This window comes from Doryrhamphus excisus, linkage group LG7 (assembly GCF_037039965.1).
Source record: "Doryrhamphus excisus strain RoL-2023G ecotype Guam linkage group LG7, RoL_Dexc_Guam_v1.1, whole genome shotgun sequence".
NCBI lineage: Eukaryota > Metazoa > Chordata > Actinopteri > Syngnathiformes > Syngnathidae > Doryrhamphus > Doryrhamphus excisus.
In genome coordinates this window covers 1,489,041-1,500,914 of record NC_136363.1, presented here as the reverse complement: position 1 = coordinate 1,500,914, position 11,874 = coordinate 1,489,041, and the positions used below count along the sequence as shown (strand labels likewise).

The following is an 11,874-nucleotide window of genomic DNA, read 5'->3' as shown; positions in this document are numbered from 1 at the left end:
AAAAAAAACAAAAAAATCCAAAAAAATAAAGAAGGAACAAGAACCGAGATATAACTTTCCAACTTTAGTAGAGATACTCAATTGTTTTAGGCCACCATTACATTTACACAAGTACACACAATCTACACTGCAAAACCAGTGGACAGTGATCAATTATATAATAATCATTATTATATTATTCATTAGCCTATTATTATTACTATCATCATTCGTCTTCTTCTTCTACTAGTAATAGTAGTAGTAAAAGCAGGCTAATAAGCAAGCCAATAAGCAGGCTAATACTAGCCTACTACTACTAGTACTAGTAGTCAGCTAATATTAGCCTGCTTATACTAGCCTACTACTACTAGTACTAGTAGTCGGCTAGTATTAGCCTGCTTATACTAGCCTACTACTACTACTACTACTAGTAGGCTAGTATTAGCCTGCTTATACTAGCCTACTACTACTACTGCTACTAGTACTAGTAGTAGGCTAGTATTAGCCTGCTTATACTAGCCTAATACTAACTAGCTAATACTAATACTAGCCCAAAACTAGCCAATACTACTACTAGTAGTAGTAGTAGTAGGCTAGTATTAGCCTGCTTATTGGTTTGCTTATTAGCCTGCTTTCGTCCTATTGTATGAAATTTGAGATTTTTTTTGTAAAAAAAAATCAATAATCTTTTTTTTTAATCAATAAAAAATATCAAATTATTTAGGGGGTAGTATTGGGTACCGGGAATGAGGTAGTATTAGGTAATGAGGTAGTAGGCCGTTTAACTAAAGCAACAAAGTCAAATCTCACCAAGACTCGTTAGAAAGTTCCATTTATTTTCCAGAAATACTTTAAAATAAGGTGTGTCAACGTAAACATACACAGCCATTGTGTATACTGTAAAATACAAAAGAACACAAGACTCTGATGTGCAACATAAAACATTAAAACGAAGGAGTAACAGAAGCGCGTCTCTCCTCCCAGACACGTAGTGTAACTGTAAATATACACATGTCATAAAGCACTGGAACAACCTGGCTCCTTTTTAGGCAACTGTGATGGTGTCTTGTACTGCGATGAAGCCAAGTTCCCATGCAAGTTCATGTCTTGCAGCAGCAGGGAATGGCTGGAGTACGACACCGTGGCAGCAAAGGGAACGGGACACAAGTTGGTGGCACCATTGGTGACGTTTTGAGGGGTCTGCCCTGGTCTTGCCCAGGTCGAGTACTGCTGGATCCAATGCTGCATTTGTGGGTTCATCCAACTCGTTGCCAGCGGGACGCTTGAGTGGCCGTCTTGGGACACGTACGGAGCATTGGAATTTGGCACAGGGTAACCCCTGGGTACTGCATTACTGTTAGTCACAGGGTAACCCCTGGGTACTGCATTACTGTTAGCCACAGGGTAACCCGTGGGTACTGCATTAGTAGGCACAGGGTAACCTGTGGGTACTGCGTTACTAGGAACAGGGTAACCTGTGGGTACTGCGTTATTAGTAGTCACAGGGTAACCTGTGGGTACTGCGTTACTAGGCACAGAGTAACCTGTGGGTACTGCGTTATTAGTCATAGAGTAACCCGTGGGTACTGCGTTATTGTTAGTCACAGAGTAACCTGTGGGTACTGCATTATTGTTAGTCACGGAGTAACCTGTGGGTACCGCGTTATTGTTAGTCACGGAGTAACCCGTGGGTACCGCGTTATTGTTAGTCACAGAGTAACCCGTGGGTACTGCGTTATTGTTAGTCACAGAGTAACCCGTGGGTACTGCGTTATTGTTAGTCACAGGATAACCTGTGGGTACCGCGTTATTGTTAGTCACAGGATAACCCGTGGGTACCGCGTTATTGTTAGTCACAGAGTAACCCGTGGGTACTGCGTTATTAGGCACAGGATAACCCGTGGGTACTGCGTTACTAGTCACAGGATAACCCGTGGGTACTGCGTTACTCGGCACAGGATAACCCGTGGGTACTGCGTTACTCGGCACAGGATAACCCGTGGGTACTGCGTTACTCGGCACAGGATAACCCGTGGGTACTGCATTACTAGTCACAGGATAACCCGTAGGTACTGTGTTACTAGGCACAGAGTAACCTGTGGGTACTGTGTTAGCATTTGTGGTACAACTGAAACCAAAGCCACCCAGGTCTGGTAGCGGAGTCCTAGTAGGTCCTGCTGTTGCGCCACTTACCTGAGAGTTTGACTCAGTACCCACATCGTTTGCACAAACGTCGCTTTGATACAGAAAAGCTTCCGAGTCGTCTGTGCTGCCTCGAGGTTGTGGCAGCTGAGCAAGACTTTGCTTGGTTTTCAGACAAGCATCATCCAGCTGGTTTTGGGGTTGAAGATCACCCAGCCAGGCGGAGTCCGTGCCAGTTGTGTTGTCTTCTGTCAAAATAAACGAGGGATTTTCTCGTATGGATGTATAAACCCGCGGAGGGCCGTTGTCGCCCGACACGGGTGTTGTGGACGGATCATTTTCAAACTTGCAACTCGATGAATCCAATCCCTTGGTATCTTGAGCGGCGGTGGAGACGGTCTGCACAGACTTTGAGCACCATGTTGTTGTCATAGCAACAGAAAGCGTGGCGGCAGAGCTGTCGGCAATTTGTTTCTTAGACTCAGTTTTGGTACCCGCGTTGAGGATTTCTACCATGGAGACCTCCTGATCACCGGGGGTACGACCCCCCACAGGATCAACATTGGAGTGGCCAGTACATTTGGCTGGCTGAGGATCATCCATTTTCTTCTTATTGGACCAAATTCTAAAAAGTTCCCCAAGAGACTCGTGAGCTTTTCTCTTCCTGGTAGGGAGGTATTCATCTTGACGAATTGAACCGACGGTTGCGAGAGGGTCGGACCTTGACCGCTTCTCACCAAGAGGTGTTGATCTGCATTCTGAAGCCGTCATTTCACTTTTTATTTGTACTCTTGGAGGCGTCCTGGAGACGGGAATAGCGGCTACAGGTGACTCGCTGTCCGAAAGTAGTAATTCATCTTTGACTCGCGAACTAGGTGGCGTCTTGGGCACGGAACCGGTACCTGCAGGAGATGTGCACTCCAGGAGTGCCCATTCCTGTTTTAATGGTGAACTAGGCGGCGTCTTGGGCGCAGGAACAGTCGCTGGAGGCGATCTGGAATCCAAGAGCGTCATTTCATCTTTCACTTGAGAACGAGGCTTTGTTTTCGAGAGGTTGTCCAGATCTCCATGATCAGCCGATTCTGCCAGGGCCAGTTCATTTTTCAGTTGAGCCTGAGTCCTAGAGACGCTTATGGGCACCCCGCACTCTGTGGGCACCCCGCACTCCGTGGGCAGATCTCCGTGATCAGCTGATTCTGCCAGGGCCGGTTCATTTTTCAGTTGAGCCTGAGTTTTAGAGACGCTTATGGGCACCCCGCACTTCATGGGCACCCCGCACTCCATGGGCAGATCTCCATGATCAGCTGATTCTGCCAGGGCCGGTTCATTTTTCACTTGAGCCTGAGTCTTAGAGACGCTTATGGGCACCCCGCACTCTGTGGGCACCCCGCACTCCGTGGGCAGATCTCTGTGATCAGCTGATTCTGCCAGGGCCGGTTCATTTTTCAGTTGAGCCTGAGTCTTAGAGACGCTTATGGGCACCCCGCACTCTGTGGGCACCCCGCACTCCGTGGGCACCCCGCACTCCGTAGGCACCCCGCACTCCGTAGGCACCCCGCACTCCGTAGGCACCCCGCACTCCGTAGGCACCCCGCACTCCGTAGGCACCCCGCACTCCGTGGGCACCAATTCCTCTTTAACCTGTCGAGACCCAGGTGGTGTCCTTGAGATAGGCGCATACGTTGAAGTGGACCCAGACTGTGGCAATACAACAGGTGTTGTATTGGAGATGGGACTTGAAATGGACCTTCTGTGGCTGTCTGAGGGACCCGGGGACATGCTAGCTGCAGAGAGTGAAGGCTCCATTGACTGAACGCCATTCACATCCAAATGTCCAATTCGTTCTTTTGATTTCTGGTTTGTTTCTACGAGACAAAGCGGAGAAAAAAAAACCAAGTGTTAGTTTACTTTCATTAAGATTCCCGCTCTTTAAAGCTAATAACTCGCTAAATTTACTGCAAAAAAGGTCAGTAAGGATAATTCATAATGCCGCCTACAGAGAACATACTAACTCCTTACTTCTAAAATCACAATAACTTAAACTTGCTGATATAGTTCATCTTCAAACAGCTAAAATAATGCATAAGGCTAAAAACAACCAATTAGCTAAAAATGTCATCCAGTACTTCTCTACAAGAGAGGAGAAATATGATCTCAGGGAAGAAGTACATTTGAAACACTTCTATGCTAGGACTACGTTAGCATAGCATTTCAGTATGTGGAATCAAACTATGGAATGGATTGAGTAAGGAAATCAAACAATGCACAACGATGAGCCAATTCAAGAAACAATACAAGCAGTTGATGTTTGCTAAATACAAGGATGAAGAGTCTTGAACCAGTCATGATGTGCTATATATATCACTATATTGATACTTACTATGGTACCCATTATGGCATTGGAAGTCATATTACCTCCTACTTTGGTACGTGATTTTTTTTTTTTTTTTTACAAAATGAAAAAATATTAAATAAAATTAAAAACATGAAAAATAATTTTAAAAAATTAAAAATTTATAAAATAAAGTAAAAGAAAACACAAAAAAACTTAAATTATATTAGGAAAGCAGGAAGTGAACAAATGTAACAGTTACTGATTGTAAAAGTACCAGATGGAGGGGTAGGATTTAATAAGCTTTGCTTCTTCCTACTCCTTTTGGACATGTGGAACTGGGAACTGATTATGGGATGCACTCAATTGTAATGTGATGCATGTTCAAATGAAATTAAACCATTACCATTACCATAACCTGAAGGGCAAAAGATCGAGGAAAAACCAAAGTCCTCCAGAAATGGCAAGACTCACCGTTTTGCGTCAATGCGATGACAGGCTGTCCGTTCTGCAGGACGTCAAGAGCTTTGACCATAGAAATGAAGAGTTGATACGGTGTTTGCTTATATATGATATGAAGTCAGTCATAAGTGACCTATGCTGTTACCTTCATCGAAGGGTGCGGTCCAAACATAGTCATACACGTCTTGAAAGAGAAAACACACCTTTGAAGGAGAAAAAGGAAGCAATTAGCACCTGGTGTACGTATGTAGCATGCATTAGCGATGGCACCTGAACGCTACCTTTGCATCCATCCCCTTCGATTGCTCTTGCCTGGAGACCGCATCAGCGACGTCCTTTAAGAGTTCCATTTTCATCTCTGGTTGCAGATCATTATCACCCCAAAATCTATCCATAAACTGAGGATATGATCTTAGCTGTAAGAAGAAATATAAATTTCATACACGGGATCAACTCAGTCCACACTTTGCCTTTGCTAGCCCTTACCATGTAGTTCACCTGGTGGTCCGAGCCGACCACATGCTGGCAGATGTCACTCACCCGGAGTTTCTGACTGCAGGTTTTGCACAAGTAGAGCGAATCCCCAGACGCACCACGACACTCGTACACAGTCGCCAGACCTGATCGGGGCACGCTATCATTAACATGACTGCTTCGCCACGAGGGCTCATGAGAGGGATGCTCATACCCACCTACGATTGGCTGTCTGGACCGTTCCCTCACCCACAAGAATGTGCGCAAATTACTTGCATTGCCTGCGAAGACGAGGTAATTAATCAGGAATCGTGTTCTCCAAGGGTTTGATGGGGTAAAAACAGAACTCGGATTGGGCGATTCTTCAAATAATAAAATGACATAAATCGATAAATGTAAACATGTAGATTTGATGACGGCACGCTGCGTCACACTGTATTGATACCTAATGTGAATGACATGCTGTCACCGTGAGGTCCCAGAAACACTGATGACTTCCCATTGGAGACTTCCAGATTCTGTTGTTCTATGGTGACTGAAGCAGGATGTGGGTCCGGTCCCAGCAACACTGATGAAGACTTCCCATTGGAGACTTCCAGATTCGGTTGTTCTCTGGTCACCGAATCAGCAGACTGATCCGACGCCAGAAACAATGATGATAATTTCTCATCAGAGACTTCCAGATTCCGCTCCTTTGTGGTCATTGAAGCTGGAGACGGATCTGGTCCCAGGGATGCAGATGTTGACCGGTCATTACAGCCTTCCTGAGTCGCCTTGGCAGACTTCGGGATTCGGGATTCGGTTGCTTCAGCAGGCTCCGGGTCAGCGAGTGGAACAGCAACGCTGGTGTGTTCAGCTTCTAAGTCTAACTCTGCTTAGAGAAGGACGACATTTCAGTGGAATATGATACAACTCTACTAGTATCTTAGCTTCACGACCAGTCTAAAGACCTCAAACTATTCTCCAACCCAATATGCCAGAGAATAAACGTTAGCATTTTCCCACCAATTTGGAGTAGAGGGAGGAAAGAGTGTTTTAAATTAACTGTATTTAGTACTTACCAGGAGTTTGGGCCTTGACTTCAGTGTCGGACTCTGTAATGGCCTCAAACCTGTCGTGTAGCGTGTCTAAACAAAAGTACCCGTATCAGTGTGGCGGTAAGTACAATTGGCTATGAAGAGAGGACATGCATGACTCCTTTCATATCAACAGTTACCATATTCTGGGCTTGAAAAGTCCTGTGACGGGGAAGTGGAAACCCGTCGTCTTAAAGCCAATGAAGTGCTATTCTTGGAGCATGGTGGCACTCGGAAGTCAGTTTCTAATCTGTGTAAAGCTGGAGGAGAGACCAATGCTGATTAAGGAGTCTGGCTACGACTTTTACTTTTTTTTTTACCTTTGGCTTCTGGAAGATCAGACAGCTCATTGTATTGGTCGTTTGTCACGTCTATCGTCTAAACCAAACGACAAAGCAGAAGCACATCCTTTAGAAACATCTGGCTGACCCTGACCCATTATGTCATTGTATGGTCATACCACCTCGTACTTTGGTACAAGGTACATTATTAAAAAATTAAAAATAAAAAAAAATTAAAATTAAAAAACCTTAAACCGTATTATGGAAAGCAGGAAGTGAACAAATGTAACTGTACTGATTGTAAAAGTAGCAGATGGAGGGGTAGGATTTAATAAGCTTTGCTTCTTCCTACTCCTTTTGGACATGTGGAACTGTGAACTGATTTATGTGATGCACTCAATTGTAATCCGATGCATGTTCAAATGAAATTAAACCATTACCATAGCATGTTTTTAGAATGTGGGAGGAAACCGGGGTACAAATAAAAATAGTAGTAAAAAAAAATAATAATAATAAAAACAAAAAAAAACAACTTATACTATATTAGGAAAGCAGGAAGTGAACAAATGTAACAGTTACTGATTGTAAAAGTACCAGATGCAGGGGTAGGATTTAATAAGCTTTGCTTCTTCCTACTCCTTTTGGACATGTGGAACCATTACCATTACCATTTAATGACCCAACTAGTAGTTAAAAAGCACAAACTCACCTGGATGGACCGAAGTCCCACGCACTTTTCTACCATAGCCATGCTGCTCACAAACATCTCCATGTTGATGCTCATCAACTGCTCATCATTCAAGTCCGGGAACCTTAATTTCTTGTTTGGGAAATGAAAACACGGCGAACATTGTTGTGATAGCATTTGGACTTGAACATGGCCTACTTGTGAGGACGTACACACCACATAGTTATACTGATGAAAGTTTTCCAGTGGGTGACTAGACCGTTCCAATCGGATGCGGCACAAAGTGCAGTAGGACTGCTTCCTTCCTTCGCTGTTCACCACAACTATGTAGCTTAAGCCTAAAATGAAGCGCAAAGTAAACACACAAGATTCATTTGCATATTTTTAAAAGAAAGAAAAACACTCACCAATTTTAGGAAGACTTGGCTTGACCTTGCTTTGTGATGGCTTGGCTTTGATTGGCTGTCTGACACAAAGGTTACTCTTCTGTGTACAAGGTTCTGCATCCGCATTTGACCCCCCGGCGTCCTTCACAAGTACTTTCTTAGCATTTTCACTTCTATCTGCAGTCGCTCCAAGCGTGACGATCGTGTGTGCAGTTCCCCAAGTGACTTCACGCGTGCCCGTGGATGCTCTGCGAGGGTGGGGTTGCGCTTCATTCGATGCGGCCTCCGCTCCTGTTCTGCCTTCTGGTGCTACCTGGTGTCGTGATGGAGACGTTGTGGGTGGAGCTTTAGCGACTGAGCTCGGCGGTGCAGTCCTTTGATGGGTTGTTGCAGACTTGGGGGTTGTTGCTGCTGGAGAGGAAGTTGTGATAGAACCGGTGGTAGGCGTTGCAGACAGTTGCAGACGTGTTGCATCACAGGAAGTGGTCGGTGCAGCGGTCTTTGTCGCCTTTGCAATCACGAAACTGGATTTTGTGCTACTAGTGGCAGTTGGTATGGTCTTAGTGGAGGCTGACGTCACTGCAGCATCAGTAGTAGGGGCCGTGTTCTTGCTTATGTTTGAAGCTGCATTGTAGTTTGTTGCAGTCACCCTACTGAAATACAGTAGAGTAGTTGGTATGGTCTTAGTGGAGGCTGACGTCACTGCAGTATCGGTAGTAGGGACCGTGTTCTTGGTTACGTTTGAAGCTGCATTGTAGTTTGTTGCAGTCACCCTACTGAAATCCAGTAGAGTAGTTGGTATGGTCTTAGTGGAGGCTGAGGTCACTGCAGCACCGGAAGTAGGTGCCGTGTTCTTGGTTATGGATGTTGTACTACAACCGGTGGTGGGTGCAGTTGGCTTGGTAGCAGCCATTGTTGCTGCGGTGAAATGAGAGCTTGTCGCAGCACAGACTGCGCTAGGTGTGCTTGATGTGGATTTGGTGATAGGTACTGAGGACCTGGCGTTTACTGCAGACTTGGAAGCACTTTGGGTTTTTGCCACATTCAGCGTGGTGCTGGAGGAATTGTTACATTCTCTCGGTTTGTGGGCGACGCTGGCTGTGTTTTTGTCGACATTTATAGACAATGCCTTGGCGTCAATCAATTTCGGGCTGCATGTGAATCCAAATGTACCTGCCGCAGATGTTGGCAATTTGGAAGTAGTCGTATTGGGCAACGGGGTCACTTTGGTGCTGCGTGTGCTTTTGGAAAGGGTCACATGGGTTTCTAGGGGCTCAAAGGTCAGGGTATTTTCCTTTTTAGTATGCTGCTGAGCTCCATGTGCCATATGGGGGTCAAAGCCTGAGAACATGACAGGAAATAAGGGGAAGATTTGGGTAGACTGCAAAAAAACTCTATAGTCTATAGAAGAAGTCTATATATTAAAAAAAATGAGCCAGAAGCCTCATATTACAAATATACAACATAAGGTGGCAAGAAACATTTCAATATTGAACAAAGCAAAATTTGTTCTCAATCAGAAATCACTCCACACTCTTTATTGCTCTCTGGTTCTACCATATCTTACTTATTGTGTGGAAATATGGGCTAATAACTATAAAAGCAATCTTCACTCGCTAAATGTACTGCAAAAAAGGACAGTAAGGATAATTCATAATGCCGCCTACAGAGAACATACCAACTCCTTATTTCTAAAATCACATATACTTCAACTTGCTGATATACATAGTTCATCTTCAAACAGCTAAAATAATGCATAAGGCCAAAAACAACTAATTAGCTAAAAATGTCATCCAATACTTCTCTACAAGAGAGGAGAAATATGATCTCAGGGAAGAAGTACATCTGTAACACTTATATGCTAGGACTATGTTATGCTAGCCATAGCATTTCAGTATGTGGAATCAAACTATGGAATGGATTGAGTAAGGAAGTCAAACAATGCACAACGATGAGCCAATTCAAGAAACAATACAAGCAGTTGATGTTTGCTAAATACAAGGATGAAGAGTCTTGAACCAGTCAATGATGTGCAATATATATCACTATATTGACACTTACTATGGTACCCATTATGGCATTGGATGCTCATATCACCTGGTACTTCGGTATGTGACAAAAAAATAAAAATAATACAAAATTATGAAAAAAAAAAATAAAAAAAATATTTGGAAAGCAGGAAGTGAACAAATGTAACAGTTACTGATTATAAAAAGTACCAGATGGAGGGGTAGGATTTAATAAGCTTTGCTTCTTCCTACTCCTTTTGGACATGTGGAACTGGGAACTGATTATGGGATGCACTCAATTGTAATGTGATGCATGTTCAAATGAAATAAAACCATTACCATTACCATATTAGAGTTAAGAGAAGCTGTGATCTTACGTTCACTGATCCGTGCACCCATCTTTGGCTTTCCTTCACATGGTGCATTCTCTTGTGAGTCGAGTCGTTGTCTCTTATGGGCCATTCCATGCCCAAGATTTGCTTCCGAGACTAAGAACATGACAGGAAATAAGGTGAGTGTTTTCAGAGAGGCAATAAAGAGTCAAGAGAAGCAGTCATCATACCGTTACTGATCACTGCTTTCGATTCTTTGTCCTTGATGGCGTTGGACCTCTTTCGGTCACCGACTCGGCTGGTGATCATTTGGACATCTTTGCTCGGTCCTTTTTTCACCTCAGCTTTAGCCGGAATGTGGCAACTTTTTGGCTTCTCATTAGTTTGCCAATCAGTCTCCATAGAGGTCGCTGACGCTTTCTCAACGCGGCCTTCATCAGCTATGCCGGACTTCACGTTCTGACTCTTCCAAGGGTCAGGTGTTGTCGACTTGTACCCTTGCTTGCATGCCATCTGGGTTTCTGTAGGGACTAGAACATTAGTCTTTACTATGCCTTTAATGAGTCATGGCTGTCAGAAATACTACACATTTTTTTACATACCTAGAAACTACTACTACTACTACTTTGTTTGTACAATTATGGCATTTGGTTGGTATTCCTGTTCAAAACATTCAAACATGCACCTTGGAACTTCTGGTGTTAAATTCTGGTGTTAAACCATCCCAAAGTTCCAGATAATGAGGTTTTCGCATTTGGAGGTGAGCCCTGAAAGAAGTTTGGGATGGATCTAAACTCAACATTGAGGTTGCATATAAGGGCGTGCCCGGGGTACAAGATGTAGGCTTGCCCACTCTAATTTCACCGTGTTAGTACAGCGCAATGGCTTCCATGAAATATTTAAGGTTTGAAGAACGGCTAACTTGACTAATGAAGCTCTCTGTGTGGGTTATTGCGTGTAGCTGCTCGAGAGGAGTCCACAACTCAATACGAAGGAACAGAAAATGAGCATAATACGTAGGTCCCCTGTAAAAGTTTTTTCGGCTTGGCTTACTCAATAGTACTCCAGGTACGATTGCAGGGTGAAGGGCACCTTGGCGCATCAAGATCCATCTTGCTGCAGGCAAACAGTGGAGGAAGAGTGTAAAAACCACCAGGGTGCTTGTGAGACATTTGCCAGCTTTGTTGTTGGCCAGATGTGAACAAAAGTGATTTGGACAAAGAGTCACCTGTGTTGAATGTGAAAGGTTCCGTCAGCGGCCTTTGCAACTTCACTTCCTGTAAAAGTAAGAGTCATTGAGCTAATATTGTTGACAGAACAGTTGGCCTCATCTGTAAATTTTACGTACGTGATCCCTAAAAGCTTTTTTTGGAGACATTGCAAAACAGTGGCAGATTTTGAGTGATGAAGTCAAATCATATGTTAGAAACAAACATGCAATGGAAGCCAACCAAAATGTATCAATCATTGCATGAAAACATGCCATCGACTTCAAGTTATTATGATTATTATTTTACATGACAGCCAGATATCATTTGTCATTTATCATAAACACTATTACACACTAGTGTAATAACCACACTGAAAAATCAAGCAGTGCTTTTAAATATTTCATCATTTTATTTTAGCATCCTGAGAATATCACGTCTTCGATTTATAAACGATCACAAACACCAAGTTGTTATTCTATCGGGTTTAAATATACAAGACACA

At 43.7% G+C, this 11,874-nt stretch overlaps 1 protein-coding gene across 1 annotated transcript in view; it reads right to left on the bottom strand.

The window, feature by feature from the left end:
- Positions 1-795: 795 nt before the first annotated feature.
- Positions 796-11,874, bottom strand: part of LOC131101543 (uncharacterized) — a 31,465-nt gene continuing 20,386 nt past the window's right edge. The window contains exons 27-45 of the mRNA XM_078791869.1: positions 11,390-11,438; positions 11,215-11,277; positions 10,392-10,691; positions 10,207-10,317; positions 7,842-9,161; positions 7,651-7,772; positions 7,456-7,566; positions 6,786-6,843; positions 6,606-6,725; positions 6,451-6,516; positions 5,835-6,263; positions 5,608-5,670; positions 5,402-5,535; positions 5,197-5,331; positions 5,061-5,118; positions 4,928-4,978; positions 3,726-3,986; positions 1,878-3,635; positions 796-1,772 (exon numbers count right to left, since the gene is read on the bottom strand). Coding sequence (XP_078647995.1) covers positions 994-1,772; positions 1,878-3,635; positions 3,726-3,986; positions 4,928-4,978; positions 5,061-5,118; positions 5,197-5,331; positions 5,402-5,535; positions 5,608-5,670; positions 5,835-6,263; positions 6,451-6,516; positions 6,606-6,725; positions 6,786-6,843; positions 7,456-7,566; positions 7,651-7,772; positions 7,842-9,161; positions 10,207-10,317; positions 10,392-10,691; positions 11,215-11,277; positions 11,390-11,438 — 5,988 coding nt within the window. The 3' untranslated portion in view covers positions 796-993. The remainder of the gene's footprint in view (positions 1,773-1,877; positions 3,636-3,725; positions 3,987-4,927; positions 4,979-5,060; positions 5,119-5,196; positions 5,332-5,401; positions 5,536-5,607; positions 5,671-5,834; positions 6,264-6,450; positions 6,517-6,605; positions 6,726-6,785; positions 6,844-7,455; positions 7,567-7,650; positions 7,773-7,841; positions 9,162-10,206; positions 10,318-10,391; positions 10,692-11,214; positions 11,278-11,389; positions 11,439-11,874) is intronic.